Source organism: Pelodiscus sinensis, chromosome 5 (assembly GCF_052426305.1).
Source record: "Pelodiscus sinensis isolate ZL-2025 chromosome 5, ASM5242630v1, whole genome shotgun sequence".
NCBI classification, from domain to species: Eukaryota; Metazoa; Chordata; order Testudines; family Trionychidae; genus Pelodiscus; species Pelodiscus sinensis.
In genome coordinates, this window is record NC_143056.1 from 124,450,728 (window position 1) to 124,471,567 (window position 20,840).

At 44.6% G+C, this 20,840-nt stretch overlaps 1 protein-coding gene across 2 annotated transcripts in view; it reads right to left on the reverse strand.

The window, feature by feature from the left end:
• Nucleotides 1-8,369: 8,369 nt before the first annotated feature.
• The window catches only part of PTDSS2 (phosphatidylserine synthase 2), a 64,503-nt gene continuing 52,032 nt past the window's right edge, over nt 8,370-20,840 (reverse strand). For both annotated transcript variants that reach the window (XM_075928340.2, XM_006131647.5), the window contains exons 10-12: nt 20,043-20,188; nt 15,341-15,526; nt 8,370-10,835 (exon numbers count right to left, since the gene is read on the reverse strand). In XM_075928340.2, the coding sequence (XP_075784455.2) occupies nt 10,673-10,835; nt 15,341-15,526; nt 20,043-20,188 (495 nt within the window). In that variant the 3' untranslated portion in view covers nt 8,370-10,672. The remainder of the gene's footprint in view (nt 10,836-15,340; nt 15,527-20,042; nt 20,189-20,840) is intronic.

Genomic DNA, 20,840 nt, shown 5'->3' on the forward strand with positions numbered 1-20,840 from the left:
TGTGCAGTTCAGAGTCCCTAATTCCTGATCTACTAGTACCCTCTTGTGGCAAAGAAGAGCATTTATCTACATGCAAAGCAGGGTTTTAAATCCTCTATGCAAAATATTTTTAGTAGTCTTTTAGCAAAGTTACTATTAAGAACAGCATTTCTTATGCTGGCTTCCCTTTTGCTGGCATCACATCTTTGTATGAGTGTAACACGCAGGAATAGAAGTCATTTCATTTGGATGATTGTAATGCCTAAGAGCCCTTTTCACAGACTAGTACCAGGCTGGAAAGAGACAGAACAAAAGGTACCACTGAAGATGAACAACTTTGGACAGAGAGGATGACTAAGGAAGAGATAGATGCTCCTAGTTATGTAGGAACTACACTTAAAGGTCCACTGGTTTAACTAACCATGTTGTTCTAAATTGATTTGGCTAAATTGGGGAATTGTCTGGACATAGAGAGTGGGTTGGAAAGCCTTTAAAAGCATAATTGAGAATCGATAGGTACAACACATACAATCAGTGGACCACGGGGGCGTCACAAATATTTATGCATGTAAAGGGCGCTGGAGCCCAAAAAGTTTGAGAACCGGTGCGCTAAATTGACAAATAGATTTAAACCAACTAAGGCAACTTCTTTTGTAACTAAATCAGGTTGGGAGGCAGTGTTTGCTAGAGGGCAGAGCACCGGACTAGTAATTCAGGCAGAGTTCTATTCCTGCCTGGTCTACTTCCCTACCTTTATTTCAGTGTCTGCGTCTGTAAAATGGGGATAATGCTGCTGCCTTCCTTTGAAAAAAAATCACTGGAATCAACTCCTGAAGATGACCATAAAGGTGAGTGATTATACCCTGACTGTGTTTAGACAAGGCCTAGATGACCCTGATGACTAAGATTCTGGTTGATAATGGAAATAAACAAAGTATCGAATGGAAAAAAATTAACAGCAAAGCCCAGAACTGCTGACCACCTCTGGAAAAGGTTTGGCTGCTGACAAAGGTGGCCAGATTACTAAAGCTACCACCTATCTCCGAGAAGGTGCTTTTCACCCATAGCTCCCCAAATAGCACTTGACAATGGACACCCATAGCACTTGACAATGGGCAGTAGGCTGCATACTTCATTTGAATGAGAACTTGCTGCCAGTCCAGAGCATTTTAGAAAATTCAAACCTGCCCTCTTATGCATCACAGTAAAAATACCCTCACCTCAGCCAGCCAACCTTAAGCAGCTCATCCAAGCACAGCTAACATTTGATTTCCTATTTTAATGCCATGTGGGCAGCATCAGGGTTGGCTTTCAGGTCACTGATTGTCTCGCAGAAGGCCCTGTGCGAAGGAAATGTCAGTTCTGCTGCTGAACCTGTAACAATTCTAAGGAGAGGATTGCGGGGCAACTTGGCAATGCTGTCTCCAGAGTATATCACTAGTTAATTAAACTAGTCATCTGAGAGCTGCTCTGTGGCCTGGGTGAAGTCTCAGCCCAGTACACAGAGTCCTGCACAAAGACCCCATGCACTGCCACTGCCACTCCAGCTAACAATATCAAACTATCACCAGTAAAAGTAACTTAAAACGTGTCTCAGCTACTGTTCTATTGAAGCCCGGGGCCCTACCAGCTCTTTAAATAGCTCCCTGATGGCTTTTGCTGTAGCTCAGCCATCTCTTGCCAGAGCTGCATACTAGGGCACACCTGCTTACTTTCACCTCTGCATACTATAGAGAATTCTCTCACACACCCACCCACCCACCCCGAGAGCTGGTCGACACCAGCTTGACACAGACACACACAAGGGGACAAATCCAGTGGGAAGTTTTGCACAGATGGTCTCAGGTTTTGCAATTCTTCTTTGGTGACTTAAAAAGACTCAGGAGCTGTGCAGGCCTTAGGATACAGGGGAACCACTGAGGCTAGGGAACCCCAGCTTAATCCTTGTTTACTTTCCTCCTCTGAAGTCCTGGATGGGAACAGGTCTCACACAGACACAACACTTCCAAGATCGGCACCCTGCATCCATCCTGCTCCTGGGAAAACTCATTCCTAGCCCCTTTGTTTCTCCTTGATCAGTTAAGTAGAGATCAGATTTGAAAGCTCAAACTGGAGCAGAGTAAGAGTGAATGGCCCCGTGGAGAAGGTGGACGGAAGCCAAACTTGAATGGGTAGGGTGAAGATAGTGTGCTTTACAGAATGCACTCTTGTAGGAGTTGCCTTCCTTGGTCTTGCATATCCTCAGCATCCCACAGGGTTGGGACCACCTTCTAGGATCACCTTCATGTCTAAGAGCAAAAGTAAGCCACACACAGTAGAGTCTAGTCCCTTCATAATCCTGCCTTTGGTGGCTAGAACTAAGTCAGGGCAGTTGTTCTCTGTGGCAACACACTTCAACTCACTATTTAGGGGGTGGGAGATGGGTGTGTACTTACTGCAAGTGCATGCTAGTTCCTCTCCCCCCACCCTCTGTATAGAGTGGGATTCCTGATGCCTTCTCATATGACAGTATCCAGATCTGTGGTGAAAAGCAATTTCTTTACCTTCCCTCACTATGTAGTCAGGATGATCACTCGTCGGGATGCAGCAGGATACACTGTAGGCAGGCATAAGGAATAAACTAAGGAATGGACTTGATTGGTCTTCTAGTTCTTGGATTCCAAACAGCTTCAGACACAAGTCCTCCTCCTGGGCTGCAATTAACCGGAACAGAAGTATCAGGGCAGCTAGTAGATTAAAACTAAAGCAGGGGTGGGGAACCTCAGGGAAAGCAGCACTGGTGGTGGGATTGCATTGTCATGCAGGTGTGGGATGCAGAGCAGGGCTGCAGAAATTTGGAACGTGTAAAGCAACTTTCTTGGCGCTGTCTGTGGAGTCAATCCCCAACGTGTGACACGAGGACACCACAATGAGAGCTGCCCTCTCGGATGAGAAGCGTGTGGCAATTGCTGAGGGAAGCTGGCGACTCCCAATTGCTACTGGTCAATTGCAAATCAGCGTGGAGCAGGGAAGCCTGTCAGCGGAGTTGTACTGCTGCCAGTGCACAGGGCAATACATCACATTCTGCTACAGAGGGCCAGGACTCTAGCAAATGTACATGATACAGCGGCTGGCTTTGAGGACATGGGATTTCCCAACTGCGGGGGGAGGGGGCAATCAGTGTGCACGCATTCCGATTTTAGCCCACCTTACTGAGTACATCAATAGGGACACTTCTTGATGGTGCTGCAGGTGCTTCTGAATCACTGGGCATTTCACAGACAGCAATGCGGGATGGTCTGGAAAGGTGCATGATGCCTGCATCTTCAGAAACACTGACCTGTACAGAAAGCTGCAGGCGGGGACTTCCTTTCCAGAGCACAAGATTACAGTGGGAGACATGGAAATGCCCATAGTGATCCTGGCAGATCCGGCTTACCCCTTGCAGCCTAGACTCATGAAACCGTACAAGGGGAACTTGGCCAGCAGTGAGGAGCGTTTTAACAAGAGGCTGAGCAAGTGTCACATAGTGGTTGAATGCACCTTTGGGAGATTGAAGGTGACATGGAGGTGTGTCTGTGGTAGGCAACACCTCAATGAGGACACTTCCCATGGTTATCGTGGCTTGTTGCACATTGCATGTAAGTGTGAAATGAGGGGTAGAGCACTTCAGCACAGCGCTTGGCTGCAGAGTTTGAGCAGCCAGACACTAGAGCTGTCAGAGGAGCTCAAAAGGCTGCTGTTAACATCAGGAAGGCTTTGAGGGTGCACTTTGAAAATGAGGGGTGCTGGAATAAACCTCTAACAGTTGCTTCCATGCAGCACCTTCCCCACCCCATGCAGCACGTGTCTGGGAACGTGCCTTTAATACTCAGGATGCCAACCTGCAGTTGACTAAATGATTAACCAATAAGTCTGGGCTTATGACTTAATCCTACCTATCAACTACATGCACTCCCTCCCCGCTTGCTACCTCTATATCAGAGACAGCAGGAGATGGGGGAAGGCAGGAGCCGGTGCCCCTGGACAGTCAGCTTTTAAGTTGGCTCCCCACAAGCACCGGATCCCACGGAGCCACCTGTTCCCTCCCCTCCTTCCTCGGGCTCATCACAGAGAAAGACTACTCTGTGGGATGCCAGTGCAACTCCTGTCTGGCTCCCTGCACAGACCAGCTCCTGCCTCCCTGCACTGCTGCCTCTGATAGAGGCTATCAAATAGTCGTGTAACCACTAACATTTCACATGGTTACACTATTATTCAATTAATCAACATCTAACATCCCTATTTAATACCTAACCCCTGGGATGGCAGTGACTAGTCTGAGACATTGTTAAACAGTAACTCAAATCATAGAACTGTTATAGAAGTGCGCCTTTGTTCGTCACAAAACGGTGCCCTGAAACACAAAGCATCCCTGAGAAGTGCTGGCAAAGAGTTACAACTCACAAATGTATATATGTCTAGTTATCCTAATTAAAGAGATAGACTGCCTGGGAAAATGAGGACTCCCAGAGAGGGAAAAGAAATGGGAGGGAAGAGAGTATTGGACACAGAATTTTGAATCTGCTGGGAGGGGACCAGTGATCAGTGTTTGCCCAGTGTGCTGCTTCACAATGCCCTTCAGGATCTCAGTCTGTTACTCCAGGACTCTGACCGTGTCTTCTGTGGCTTGCCAGGCAAAGGCCTGGCTGTCCTTGTGGCTCCTCAGCTTCCTAAGCATTACTTCTGATGCCTGCATTCACCTGCTGATTGACTTAACACTTGGTGAACCCAATCCTCCTGGTTTTTTCCTAGGACATTTCCTTATCCGTTGCCATTTCTCTGACCTAGCGCACGGAGAGGCTGCCAGTCGCTTTCAGCATAAAGCAGAAAAGGAAGGCTGTTTATATAGACGCCTACATTGTAACATTTCACTTACAAATCCCTTTTCCAACATTGCCACTCACTGTCCCATTGACCCTTGCAAGGGACATCTTGGCAAGCACTGTGATCATGGAGAGCGAGGCGGTGGGAGTGGCGGGCCGCTGTGCATGTGGGCAAAAATTCCAACCGGGGCTAGAAGATTCCCTTTGCAGAAATATAGCTGATTATGCCGCACTTCTCCACAGGCAGGCATCACCTTGGCAGACATCTCTCGGCTCTGGGTGAGCAAGGAAACGAAGGCATGACTGCTCCAGGCTTGTGGCTTTCATCTTGCTCCACATGCTGCCCACCTCGGTTCTGCTTTGGTTCCTGCACCAGATTGATGAACGGTACTGGACAGTGTCCCACAATGCAGGAGGGGACAAAGCTGCTCTGCCATGGAGTCGGTGGCAGAAAATATAAGTATCCAGAAAAGTTCCAAAAGACTCTCCCAGCAGGATTCCATTGAGATCAGGACATCAACATGCTGCTCGGCTGTATCGATTAGCTACCAAGAGATACATGCAGCTCGCAAACACAGGCAGCCTCCCACTTTCCATGCCCTCAGCCCTGCACTCCACAAGCAGGGAATGTGACTCCGGCATCTCATCCTCCTGATCCCTGGAAAGCAGTTGTTCAAACTGGCTATGTCCGTCAGCAGTGGAGAACAGTTCCTGGCTGCCAGAAGCACTTGGTGACTCAGGGAGAGAGGTTCTGGTCCCTGCCTACTTCAACCTCCTCATCTACAATTTCATTCTCCAGGATAGGCCCTCTGTGTCTGTCCTGCCTCCTTGCCCTACAAAGTATCCCTGAGGCTCTTGGCGGTGGAGTCAGGGATCATCACCAAGGAGAGCATCCAGATCTTTATAGTAACACATCTTCAGTGAAGCACTGGAGCATCTGTTGGCTTCACAGGACTTATAATAGAGTTCTTTCCATTTTCTAATCTTCACTGCAGCACGTCCCACTCATACCCTTTTTCACACAAGGATTAAGAAATGTGCTCATACGTGTCCCAGTTTCTATGGGTCACTCTCAGCTGGGACTGGATAGACTCCTCTCCCCATACACTGATTGGATCCAGCAGCTCCGCAGCAGTCCAAGTGAGGGAAAAGTTTGGTGCGATAGCCAGGCATGGGCACCTGGGAAGACACCAGGGCTACGTCTACACTGGCATGATTTTCCGGAAAAGCGTCCTGCCAATCTAGACGCGCTTTTCCGGAAATGCTTTTAACGGAAAACTTTTCCGTTAAAAGCATTTCCGGAAAAGCGCGTCTAGATTGGCAGGACGCTTTTCCGGAAAAGCACTTTTTCCGGAAAAGCGTCCATGGCCAATCTAGACGCGCTTTTCCGCAAAAAGCCCTGATCGCCATTTTCGTGATCGGGGCTTTTTTGCGTAAAACACTACTGTGCTGTCTACACTGGCCCTTTTGTGCAAAAGTCTTTCGGAAAAAGACTTTTGCCCGAACGGGAGCAGCATAGTATTTCCAGAAAAATCACTGACGATCTTACATGAGCTCGTCAGTGCTTTTCCGGAAATTCAAGCGGCCAGTCTAGACACAGCCCAGGAGACTACTGAACACTGAGCCAGCCGGGGAGGGTTGGGGGTCCAGGTGCTCAGGCAGCAGGAAATGGGATTTAAATATTGCGGAGCTTGAAAACGGGCTGGGCAGGTAGATGGTCACCTGACTGCAGGGCAGCCATATCCAAACTCATGATCAGTGAGGCTGCCTGGGAATTGTGGGCCACTTCTTGAGAGTGGCCAAAATCAGCGATGCCTCGATCTGCCTGCAATGCACGTTTGGCTAGCCAGGGAGGGGGAAAAAAAAAGTCCCAGCAGGGGGCCTGAAGACCTGGTGCGTCTCGTCACACTGCCTGTATGAACAGGCCACAGAATTTTACCTAGTTACTCCTATAGGGAGTGAATAGTTTGACTAAAGTGTATCTCCCAGAAAGGACTTCAAGTCTTGATTGGAAGGCTTCTGAAAATGGAGAATCCACCACTCTTCCATGGTTTATCACGCTGTTGGATGTGTCCGCTCTAATGTGACCATGTCTATGAGCCTGCTGCAAAGCTTTAATTCAATGGCTGGAAGGCTGGGGAAGAGGGAGCTATTGGGCACTGAAAGGAAAGCACAAGGAAGAACAAGGCATCAAAGATCTTTAAGAACTGGGAGTTCCAAGGGCCCCATCTTGAGGCGCCAACAGCCAGCAATGAGAACACTAGCAGATGGGACCTCTAGAGGAAGCTATTTGTGCCACACATCCCAACCTTGCAGAGTCCCACAGGTACTTAGTCCACTTCGCTGTAGTCTTGGGGAATGGGAAGAAACCCCCGATTCTCTAAGTTTCTAATGGTAAATGGGAAACTCTTGGCAGTACTGCCAGTAGTGTCCACTTCCCAGCTTGCACATCATTCAATAACATGGGCTCAACATGTTTGCACAACCACCCAGCCTTGCTGTTACTCACCTGCATTTTTTCCCTTCTGGAGACAGCATCTGGTCCTAGATACCTGATTTCCAGGGCAAGCCACAGTGAATCATTAGACAAAGGAAAAAACACATATGTAGGTTCTCAGAGGATATCAAAGTTCTACAAGGGACCATCAGACTAAGTTATGGGATAAGATGGGGATGTATAAAGGCAGTGGAGGTAGGTTTTTCCCTCCTCATCTCCATAGGGGCAACCAGCCTTTCTTATTTCATGTCCCACTTCGCTTTAGTGGACTTCTCAGAAGGGCCTAGCACCTCTCCTTCCCTCTACATGCCAGCTCCTTTGCAGCTGGGCAGGTGGAGCAGCAGCAGAGCATGAGTGGTACGCGGTCTGCCTGCCCCGGCAGCACCATACTTGTCGCACTGCTGCCTGCCTGCATGCTTCAGGGGTATAGCCGCTTACTTTATCAGGGATTCCTAAAACCAAGTTAGACTTCCTAGCCAGAGCTCACCAACAGTGCAAAATGTCCCCCAAGGGAAGCAATACGAAAATGAAATAATTTTAGCAAGCTTAAAGTAACGCAGGTTGTTTCACCTTGTGATTAAGATCTTTTAAGTCAGAGCCCTTTCATTCAATGTTAGTTACCTTTCAGGGAAGGTGAGGGACTGCCATACTGAATGAAGTGTGACCAAGAACATCAGTTTATGCTAAGCACCACTTGTCCAAAATCCAGTTACATGCAGCAGTAAATCTAATGGCACTTTTTGCTGAAACAAATGCACAAGACGTGTTTGTATTTGGACATTAGGAAAAACTTCCTAAGGGACAGGCAATTTATTTCAGAGTTTAACCACCCTAGGGAGGCCATAGACTCTCCATCACTGGAGATACTTATGAGCAGGCTGGATAGATATCTACCAAAGATGGTCTAGACAGTGCTGGGTCCTGCCATGAGGGCAGGGGACTGGACTTGATGACCTCTTGCAGGTCCCTTCCAGTTCTAGTGTTCTATGATTCTATGTCCTATTAGCTATACAACTGCATAGCGAGAGTGAAAGTAAAACACAGACAGGTTGTACCAAGAATACACCAGCAAACATTTTATTTGTTCAGTTATCCAGCCTGTAACTTTAAAAGCTCTACGTTTAAGTTAACGTAGATAGACACCAATTAATGTTTTGACTAGTACACCAGCTTCAGAATTAGGAAGTGGGTATTTTCCATAATTCCTTCAACTTTGCATATCAAAGTCCTTGGGGAAAAAAAGAATAAAATGCCAACTTCACCCCACTCCACCTGCCAGAATCATGAAAAGGAAACAGGAATGTTTATGCACTCAAAGACAAGTTAGAAAAGGGACAATGGTGTGACCAAGCACAAACACTGAATGAAAAGATACACATCTGAGCCTGGCACACCTAGGACCACACTACCACATGTACACTAATATTACCCACTAAAAGTCAGTTAGCTGTTAAGACTGGTATGGATACATTTGAATGTGTAAAAATATTACTCGGGGTGGAAAAAGTTTTACAAATACATGATCTGCTCAACTCAGCATTTATCCATTTAAGAATCTGTTAACATCTAGTTACACAGCCATAGCATTCATCACATGACAGCAGATAAATCCTAGAGTTTGACAGCAGCTGAGAAAGGGCTCACAACAGTACATTATGCACAATCAAGGAAGCAGCCTCATCTGACCCCTCATACTGATCAACCTCCCCTCAATGTACTGCTCACCATCATGAAGGGCAGTCTCTGTATTCCACCGACCCTGCCTCCTTTGCCCGTAGATTCTGCTTCATTTGTTGCACTTTTTAGGTGCACACACTGGAGAATTTTCCAAGTAGATTCTACTCTGCGCAGTGTTTAAAAGTATATTACCATCAACATGGGAGAGAGACACATTTTGCTTGTCATTCAAGTATGAGCCCAAAATGGGTCCAAGATTTGTGCTTCGCTGCAGACAGAAGCTTTAGCTTGAGCGTCTTCAGCTACCATTGAAAGTTTGAGAGCAAAGCTGTTTAAATTCAGACTTTTCACTCTGTTTTTGTATTTATATTATTTTCTTGATAAATAAGCTTCTCTTAAAAGTAGTGTTTAATATGATTAGTAAGCGGCTATATTTTTAGAGTAAAAATGATGTGGTTAAAGTTCTCAGTTACATTAGAGGCCTGTGTCCAGGACAATAAGGGACAAACTGATGTTGTACTGTGATTAATACATTTTAGGAGCAGCCACATTAGAAATGAACACCAATTTTCCAATTCTGTTCTGAGACATAGTATTGCTGGCAACAGTAGGTATATGCAGCACCATCACTCAGGAAAGGGCCACAAGTGACCAAGGTAGCCTGATTCTTTTGTCAGTTAGGACAGCAAATGTTTGGTGTCGTTTATTGTGCAAGTGGTTTGCAGAATGCACATTTCCCAGTCCACTTACAGTTACTAGACCATCACCCTTAGAACTGGAAGGAACAGGACAGCTCTGAAAGATGGCAGAACTTTACCTGCCTTCACAGCGGAAACCAAGAGTGCAGCTCTCTTGGCAAGCTCTGAAAAATAATGCAGGTAACTTAAGACCTTGATGGAATTAAGTTTTCTGTTTGTAATACACTTTACTCCATTAGGTAACGAAAGGAGGTTAACATTCTGATCTAAACTTCGATTATGTTGAGAGATGACCTGGATAAAAAAGAACCAGCAGGAGGGGTTTTCTATATAATCAGTGCTATGATGTAGTACAAAACAGTCATAGGTTGCATCATGGTAATGCAAATTAGCTTTGAGAAAGGCAGCAAACCCCAGCATTACAGGGGCTGTAACAATGGTATACTGAATATATGCTGTGCAAGTTATGCAATTTGTTCACACACTCCAGTCACATCACCAAGTTCATCTTGCTGCTGTCCCTAAACTTTTACTAATAGGTGGATGAAACTAACGTTACATAATTACTTCACAGCTCAAGGTAGTTTCAGCAGAAATACAAAACTGTTCAGTGCCATGTATATTTAGTCCACACAATGAGTGTTCCTCATGCCCCACAAACCAGTGTTAAAACTGAAATATCATGAAGCATTGGAAATAGAATCACTGGATTCCCTTTGCATTTAGTTTTAAAACTCCTCTAAATCCTTGATTTTGCAAGGAAGAGACACATTCATAACACACATGCAAAGATCCCTTCTTTTTCAGTAGTGTAGGTTCTGACTTCTGTCAATTGTAGTCTTTCTCCACCTTTCTCCATGGTGACATCTTTCCCCAGAAGATTTTCAGATTTGGGTAAACAATGGAAGCTTTTTCGGTAGAATAAGGTTGACAGGCAACTCAAACAAGCTGATTTTTACAGGTTATTCTTTTAGCACTTAGTCTGTTGCTGGGATTAAAAATTTTCTCTCCCTCAGTTTGTTCCCATTTTGTTCATCTGGTACTGGAGAATGTCCATCACCATTGCTTACACATTTGTCCTTTTCATATTTGTGCTCTTGCTTTTGTCGTCTGATCTCCTTATACCGCAAGGTAATATCACTAAAAACAAAACAAAATTGTGTGTGTTGAGTTAAACAATCATTTCAGTTTAGATTTACAATACAAATAACTGGACAAATACATCCTGGTATCATGACGACACAGATAATTTGGCTCATTTTGATTAAACTACAGCACTAAGTTTCTAAGGACTTCCTTTATTCTGTAAGGGCAGGGATTCAGTTGATAAAGAGTTTAACAACATTTATTGCTAGTTCTTACAAATTGCTATCACCTGTCCAGAAGCATAATGAATACAGGCTGCATTCTGTAAAACTGTAAAGGGGCAGCTGCCATGTAAGACCTGATGCACAGGCTGGTCTCATTCCTTTGACCACATGCACTGACTGGTAGAGTATGTTGGGATATGTAAAATGAGTAGGGGTTTAGGATAGGGGTAAGGAGTTCAGCCACAGTAGGCATTACCCTTGAACATGCTATTTCCCTTCATTTTTGCAGCCTAGAAAAATAGATAAGCATGCAACTGCTCTTCTTTGTTGTGTCTTTTACCTACACTCATTGGCTCCATATAAATACTTCAGGGTTACTTTTCTTGTAATCTCTGTAACCTGCTGTGACGTAGTGTGGGTACCTTGCTGGTTGCTTTGCTGGGTGGTGGGCTATGGATGACCTCCGTTGGCTGCTGTCTGTAGCACGGCCCAGCAGGGCAGGGGATGAGTCATGCAAGGGGCTCTGAACCTGTCCAACCAGTTACCTCCCGGGGAGCGGAACAAAAGAAGTAGGGCGAGGTCAGCCCTGGCTGGGGGGGCAGGGCTGGAAGAGACGGGGAGTCTTCCTGGCTGGGATCATGAAGGAGGCAGCCTAGGGAAGGGTCTGGAATTTAGGGGACCAGTCTTCCCCATCTCTAGGGGAGCTGAGGCATCCTAAGCCTGCCTTGTAACCAGATTACATCGATGCTGTGCTGTATCCTGGAGAAGCAATAAACTCCCTCTATTCTACTGGCTGGTGGAGTCTGTCACACTCAAATAGTGCCCAAACTGAGCAAATGTCATTAGATTGTGCGCCAGGGAATTAGGGGAAACTGAGCCAGGATAGCAGCAAAATAGCACAGTTCTTATAACTAGGAATGTAAAAGGTTAACTGGTAAAGCCTCATCCTTAATGGGTGAGGGTTACCTGTTCCAGTTAACTGCTAGAGGCTGGAGCAGCTCTCCATCTGTCCTGGGCAGGGGGTTATTCCAGCCTTGTGGGGACCACCAGAGCAGCCTCTGTCTATGGCAAGCCTGGGCCACTCCCTATTCCATCACAGGTTACACACCGTCTCATGGGAGCAGGGTCAGAAAGTGCTTCCTGTCCCATTCTTAGGGAGCTGGCTGCAGAGCCTGCAGCAAAATCCCTTGCTGGTCCCACTCCCAGGGAGGCTCTGCAGTATAAAGCTTATTGAAGCTTCATACTGCAAAGCCCGCAGCGCATGTAACTGCTACGATTTTTAGCAGTTACAGTGTTACATTTTTAAATGCATTTTTACATCCCTATTTATAAAGGCATCTCTCTCTTTGGTCTCCTCACTCCTGGGCTAGTTAACTTTTTGATCTTACTTACCATCTTCATTTCCTCTGCCAGGGCACTATACCAATAGGCAGTTATGCACCTTCAGATGTTTAGTGACAATACTAGAGGCTAGTTCCATGGAGAAAATACAGACTATGTGTTTTTCTCCAGACAACACACAGGAAAACTGTCTGCCGGGCCCACACAGTAACACATCCCTGTCTATTTGCCTGCTGGAAGTACTTGCGAACTAGTCTGTCTTGCTTCTGCATTCAGATATTTTAGCAAGAACATATGGCAAGAGAATTCTTGCTACTAAGGTAGATGCTGAGGGAATTGCCCATTATGCTTAGAAACAGTTCAGCTTGGGTTACCTTCTGCCCGCTAGTGAAAATGATTGTAGCCTTTTGAAAGGGGACCCTACCACCTAGGCAAGTGGTCAAGAGCACATAAAACAGGGGTTGGCAATAATTTGATGGGGGGGGGTGCGCCCCACTCCAAGAATTTGGAAAGTGGTCAAGGGCCTTACTCTTCCATGATATTAATGGATCAGGTGTGGGGTCTGGGATGGAGGTTAGTCGCAGAAGGGAGCTTGGGGTAAGGGAAGGAGTTTGGGTGAAGGGGCACTGGACTGTGACCTAGGGTAGGGAATAGAGGTACAGGAGGGGGTGCAGGGGATTGGGTTGTGAGCTAGGACAGGAGGGGACTGATCTGGGGCAGGGAACGGGGGTGCCAGATCTGGGAGAGGATACGGGTGCAGGAGGGGGACAGAGGATTTGGGTATGTGGAGCAGGGGACAGAGGGTTGGGAGAGAGAGGGGCTGGGGTGCCAAAGGCAGTCTCTGGCCAGGAGACTTACCAGCCAGCAGCCCAGAACTTTCCTGAAGCGGCATCCCTGCCTGTCCCATCCCCACACAGGCTGCAGCCATGTGCTCTGTGAATAACTACGAGTCTCGGAGAGAAGGGAGCATGGTGCTTCTTGGCTGCCTGTTATTGAAACAGACAGCTCCCATTGGCCAGTTTCAGGCCAAAACCCGACCAATGGGATTGTGTCGGGGGCAGGAACAGTTCCTAAAGTCTTCCTCTCTCTGGCCTCTCAGATTTTAAAGTGAAACTGCCCGGCAGCTGTGTTTCTGAGCGTTGTGTGGCTGGGGCTCCCTGCTGCATCTGTGGGATGGATCTGGTGGCTTGGTAGGCTGTATCCTGCCCAGGCCTGATATAAAATCAATATATCATGTGTACACACCTGCTACTGTCGTCAAAGTTACGTTTATCATCCTGAAAATTTTAAGTCTGCCAACCACCATCTTTACAACCACACTCCCTTTATGTTTCATACAATATATTTTGCATAGGCATATACAGAGTCTGGGTAAATATCTTGGGTATTAAGCTAGTGGAGTTTTTTGTTCAGGTTGAGATTGTACTTTTAAACTAACACCCTACTTTCAGTAGCTAATTCAGCAACTTCTCAAATTACGTATAGGCTGAAATTTCCAGTGGTTGATCACCACACAATCATTTATTATTAATTATTATTATTATGTTTCATAAAAATCATTTGAGCCATTTTTGCATTTTGACCATGATGGTCTCATCACTTAGATTTCAGACAATATTTGCATTCTGATCATCCAAATGAGACTTTGTGATTAGTGTCACAAAGTAGTTGTTGAAACAGAGCTGAATGGTCTAAAATATAGGCCAACATTTTCAAAACTCATCAGTGAATTTGGGTACCCAACTTGAGAAGTCTTGAAGAGTCCTGATTTTTAGAGGGGGTTACTTTTAAAGACTCCCAGTTTTCAGAAAGTAGAGTATCTCAAATTGGGAATCCAAATTCTCTAATGACTTGTGACAGTTGTGGCTATGGGATACTGAGCATCTGATATATACAGCTGGCTCTCACTTCAAAAATACACACCAATGTGTAAGGGTCATCTAACCAGAAATCTGAAATCTAGTCCAAGTTCTTTAAAACAAGCAGTTATATGTTGGCTGTCAGGATTCTGTTTACATTTATATTTAAACTGTACTAAATGGAGTCAAGCATTGCAGATAAAGTGCACTGAAGACTAATAAAATCTTACAAATAGGCTTGATATTACACATTTTCAATAAGATGTTGGTAAGAGATGTGTTCCCCTGAAAACGCTAAATCTAGTATATATATTTTAGAGAGTTTGTCTGTTCAAGAATTCCTTCTAAACAGTAAGAACCAGGACCACCAAATTTGGTATACAGCTTAGTCTTATATCTTAAAGCAAGGTCAGGGTTTGGTTGTGCCAGGAAAATGGGATGTGCCTGGAATGGGATTTCTTCTCATAAAACCAAACAGAAAAGAGACAATTACCAAATCAAGTGCAGGCCTCAAAATTGACACAACTGAGCAAATGTTGAAAGAGACTGAACCAAGATGAAGCAGAATAATTGGGTGTACCTGGAAAGGCATTGTTTTTCAATAAACCTTATAGAAAAGGGATAAAATGGAGAAATCTGGAGTATTGCTGTTTTGGTTCAGCTAAATCAACGCTTAAGATTTGAAAACTAGAAGAAAATGTTATTAGAAATGAAACTGATTATAGCCCTTTTATTGTTAAAACAGAGAATGATAAGAGTTTATAGGAATGAAGAAAAAACTACATTTTGATGGCACTCATTTTACAAAATTACTAAAAATGGAAAAAATTTTAACAATACCTGTTTGAAGATATCAAAAATAAAAGTTAACTTCATACATATAACATTGTATTTTTCAAAAATATAATCATTTAAATAAAGTATGTACTTTTTCCTTTTATTTACAAAAAACAAAGCTTAATTGCGCTATGGACCCAAGCTATGCCAGGTACATCCGCTAGTTATATAGAGTTTGAAAACTACACACTTTGAAAGTCTCTCGTTCTACAATAAGCTTCTCTTCATGTCGTCTGGCTAAGCCTGGTCTTGGTACTATGGTGCTCACTGTAATCAGAGCTCTATCACCTTTGCTTACCGAATGAAAAAGCGCCATATTGTCCAGGTGAGCACAAGTAGGATTCCCAGGATCCAGCACTGGGTAATGTAGAAAGGAAGGGACAGCGTTAGGGTGTAGGGGTCATACTTCACAACAATCAGGAACTCTGTGACTGTGATAGTAGCAACTAGCCATGCCTGTTGACCCAACTTCTTATGGAACTTACTGAAACAGAGAGGTTAAGTGATTAGTATTTTAGTAGCAAAAGTGCAGTGCAATATACCTTTTTAAAAATACGAGGGAGGACAGGAATACATAATCTTAAATCTAACCCATTTCACGTGCAGAAGTAGTATTTAAGAGACTGGAGTGAAACCAATCCTTGACTGCTGTGAAGACATTTTGCACTGGATGTTTTAGTCTACAATCTAACTATCCTGAAACATTTCCTAAATATCCTTTTAAAACACTTGTGGGATTATTATCTGTATCACCAGAGAGCCTAGAAACTCAAGGAAAGGATGAGGATTATGCGAGGCACTGTACAAATTAAACAAAAAGACTATCCCTGGTGTATGAGACAGCTACAGACACTGCCACTACACATTTCTAGACACCTTCCTGTACCCTTCTACCCCCAACAGCTAATCTTCAAGCCTTCTATCAGCATCTTCTATAGCCTCTCTCTAAACAGAAGTTTCTCTTTGTGACCCACAACACAAAGTCAGAACTTAATTTAACTAATGAAAGCCCTAACAGAGATGACTGAATTGTGCTTATGACACCTTCCCACTCTGACTCTTGTTAAAAAGCAGAGGCAAAAATCATACAAAGAATCAACCATTATTCTTTATTAAATCATGCACTGGAGAGCTGTTTCTTTGAATAGCCTCTCTCACTAGATTTTTCCCTTATTCTGTGTTCACTGCCCTACATGCTCCCTCCCTTTGCCCAGACCTCCCATGGTCATCCACTCTGAGCGCATCTCAAGCTGTTATGTGAAACAACCAGGGAGCACAGCACAGAGTAGCAGAAGATGGGAAGCCGCCTGGGGAAGAACAGGAACTAGAAAGCTACAAAAGTCTGAGGGAATGACAGGTCAGGATGGCTACAATGCTCCCCTCAGCAATTCTTTTCAAAGCTGATGCCTGCTTTGGGACACCTGCCCAGAAGGCATTTCTAGATTGGTCATAATATCTACCGTGCTGGGGCTCCTCTGGAGCATCTACCTTGCTGGGGCTCCTCTGGAGCACTAAATGTGTGGAAAAAGGACAAAGCTCAGCGGCCACACACAATACTTTGGGATGGTCTCTACCTTGTTCTGCTAGGCAGTGCACAAGGAGCAAAAGTCATCCATAAATCTGACTGGCCTATAGGGCTGATGCCTTCCTCCTGTAGCTTCTGGTGCAGGTGGTATGGTATGGGCCAGAGTGTGGCTGGAGCTCTCTAAACTCTTGCTATTTGTACATGGTGCATGGTCCCTTGGGACCGTTCCCAGCTAGTGAAAGTTAGAATACCTCTAGGTTGCTCTCCTCTGTACTGGGGCAGAGAACTTAGGAACCATCACTAGATGTTCATTCACAGCTTTCCATTTTCCCCTCCCCTGGGCTGCAGTTGGTGGCTGTATAGGGAAGGGGAATCTATCCTAGAACAGCCTACCCCAGTGATGGGCAACCCAGGCAAGTGAGCGGGCGGCATAAGTGGCCCTCCTCCATCTTAGTCAGCCGCAAGTTTGTTGTAATCAAGATGGTCTCCTGGGATGGGGCAGTTTTGCTAACTGCACTTGCATATCTAGAATTTGTAGGGTGTGCGTAAGGTGTGCCGACTGAACAGTTACAGAGCTTTTACTGAATGCAGAGGAAGCACACAGCTCTCACAGTCAATGTTATGTGTAATCAGCACACACCTCGCTTTATTTGAATGTCATTTGAGTAATACTGGTAGGAAAGCCACTACATGGATAGAAAGCATTGGAATCGGGCAACCCTGCTCATGGGCCACACGTAGAACCCTGATGGGCTGTATGTGTCCTGCAGGCCTCAGGCTGCCCACCTCTGGCTCACCCCCTTTACTCAGGTAAATCCAATCAAAACTATCATGCTCCCTTAAGACCAAAAGGTTGACACCACCACTGTGTCTCAAGTTAGGCAGAATGGCCCAAGTATATTGGGGAAAACAAAATCGGGTAAATGGAGCAAAAATTACTGTTGATGCAGATGGATTTGGAAAGATATCCTTCAGTTTCGAAAAGTCTCCTGACTCTAGAAAAATGGGACTTTGGAGCTGAAGTATAAGGTATTGCCTGATGAGACTAGCGGTAAATAGGCTAAGATGGAAATATGGTCTAACAAATGGGGAGAGAGAGAGAAACAAAGTATTTCAAGAACCTGGTTCCGATCTAGGAGACTACATGAGCAAAGCAGAAAGCTGGCTATTTTCATATGCTTTGATTATAAAGCCATTATTCAGGAACTTTGCTTATATGAGAGACCTAAGAATCCCAGGTGACCACTGATGCAAGGGCCACGCTCAGAGTGTTGAAGGAACACAATCGAATTACAGGCTCTTTGTTTGGTAAAGAATTTGAAAGGAAATCACTCTTCTGCTTGAGGACCAAGAATAAAATCCAGGGCAGTACTCCAGGCTTTCTGGAGAAGGCCTGACAGCTGAGACAGGAAGATACAGAAAGGTGATGGCATCTGGAATTACATTCTAACAGATAAGACCACACCACAGTAGAATCCTTCTGGATTCAGAGCTTTTCTGCTCTTAACTATGGCAATCCTCCAATTATGATGAGATATGTGGGATATTGGAAAGTCTCATGGCCCATTAATGCAAATTGTAGATGCTCTATTAGGAAGACCAGAAAGTTCCAGAGACACAGACACTAAATTGTTGAAAAGATCACAAATGATCCTGAATCAGAAGAGAAGATGAATATTTTTTGTTCAGCTTTATTGCACCCTATGCTGAATGCTATAGCATTATGGAAGCTGGTTAGATCTTTGGCTAGCTCTGCAACAATTTTGTCACCTAGGAATAAGGCATCTTGATGCTGATTTAGGCAACAGGTGGGCAATGGAACATCCTAGGCTTTCTTTTTTTTTCGAGAGTTAAGAGGGTTTTCAAAAGGAACAGATGGATGTGTTTGGAGTGTACCCTAGGAAGTAAGTATCCAGAACAGCCCGTTCTTCATCAACAGCTACTTCTTACAGTCCAAAACTGGAAGACTTCAACCAAAGGTTCTTGACTCAAGGTGATTTGGAGTGAAACAAACACCAAGAGAGGCGGGGGAAAAGAGAGCAGACTGTCATCTCTGGTGTGATGGCAGGGGAGGAACTAAAGAAACAGACAGAGGATATTAATGAGATACCAGTGGCATTAGATTCCTCAGCCTTCCCTAAAGATCCTACGGAGGTTAGGTCTGCTGATGAATCAGAAGAACTGAATCTCAAATGTGCCAACAGTGGTCACCTGACCTACCAAGTGAAACAAAAAGATAGGCACAGATGGTGGCGTTGATATGATACTTGGGATGAGTTTGCTCACTAAATGAATTCCTCATTTATGCGACTCAGCTCACTGAAAGAATGGCAACATGCTGACTCAGCAATGAGACACTGGTGACTGATGATTCTCCTAAGTCTCAATGTTATGCCATGTAGTTGAACAGAGGGCAAAGGAGTTGCTTTCTCAACTGAAACACAGGGAGCAGAAGATGGGGTGTGCTGCTAAGGAGAGGAACTCACCAATAAGAGGTAGAGACCTCGTCTTACCTTTGAGGTGGAGGCATGTCCCAAACCAGTAGGTCCAACACCAGGGGACACTGGGGAACGTCTTTAAATCCGACTAAATAATCTGAGTGACCCTTCTTTCCAGTTATACGAGTCAAAGCCTTGCAAGTGAAACTGATCTTCAGAGTGCTGAAACCCTGAATTCTGAACACAGACACTTTTTGTGTTGGTCAGTGACAGACAACGAGCATCCCTTGAATCCAGAGGTAGTGTCAGCCTTAAGAAGCGGGGTCAGCCAATGTGTGACATTACCACTGTAAATTAACAGAAAAACTGAACTTGAGAACTAAGCACTCTCAGATCTTACAGTGTGCAGAAAGAACAAAAGCAGCAAGGTCAAATAAGATGCTTAAATAGGAGCAATCTGACAGAGTGCCTAGTATATGCACTGTTGTGGGGGAAAGGGTTCTTTGCCCTAAAAAGCATCACAAGAGGGTCCTCCAATTTGCAAGACGGTGCCGCAAAAGCTCCAGAGGACCAGAAAAATGTTGGAAAATAGCTTAAGAAAGAAGCATCTTTCAGAGAAAGGGTTTAGGGCTACACCATGCAGTCCTTAGAAGCTAAATCTTAATACTGTAGCACCAGGCTTGTAAATGTGAAAGAGGAGTTCAGTGTTCCCAGACACAAAAACCCAATAGTGATCTAGATCATTTAAATGTTTATAGAACATTCTCAAATAATATAGTAATTTTTTTGTTCAAGAAAAAATGAAATTTAATACTGCATATGTAAAAAGTTCTACACTGACCCCTGCTATCACCACATGTAGCCTACAAGAGGGGATATGTTTTACATTCAAGGTAAATATTGGAAAATAAAGCAAGTGCAGGGGTTTTTGCCCCAACAGACTGATTCACTTCTACTGTGCTTTCACCAACAAGCTGCAGCAAGGCTAAAAAGAAAGTGCTTGAAGCTTGACACTGTATAGATGAGGACTGGCTTACGGGTCATCCATGAAGTCGTAGATCTCCCTCATGCCCACACCTCCCACGTTGACAAAGAAGACAAGTCGTAACAGGACCAAGTAGTGTTCAGGTGGCATCCACAGGACAAACTTTAAGTAAAACGTGTTCAGCTCTGCCAATAAAAACTGAAGAAAAAGCCCATTAAATTATTACAATTAAAAAAGGGTCAGTGAGTAAAGCCAGGGCCAACCTAGGCATGTAAAATCCCATTTAATTAATTAACCAGTTAAATTTGAAGTTTAACCGGTTAATGGACTGAACAGGGGTGGGCCGGAGCAGCCCTCACCCTCTGCTGACACAGTTCCACAATATTTTACTATGTCCCAGCTCACATACTCTACCCTCCATCAAGATATGAGCACTTGTCATGTGCCGTAAGAACATTACAGAGTTTTATGGGGTGGAGCTCATAGAAGCAACTGGAATTTTTTTTTTTAAATAATGTTTTTCTAAGGCACATGGTGAGACATCAATGAAGTATGGCAGTGACCTTATCTTTAGTTGTAGCCAAGTTTATCTGGGGATTTTAAGTAGCGATAGTTCTAAAATGAATGAGTCCTAAAAGCATAAATGTTGTCCTTCCAATGGCCACCGAGGAGTCTGATTTTAGAGACACAAAATATCAGGAAACAGGCACAAGATCCAGTTTTGGGCAATAATTACATAAGTCTCACTGACAAGACCTCATTGAGCAGCTGTAATTAAATATTTACTTAGTGAGTTTGTAGATGAACTGAAGTTTAAAAGTGAGAGCAGCAGTAATTTCAGTTATGTTTA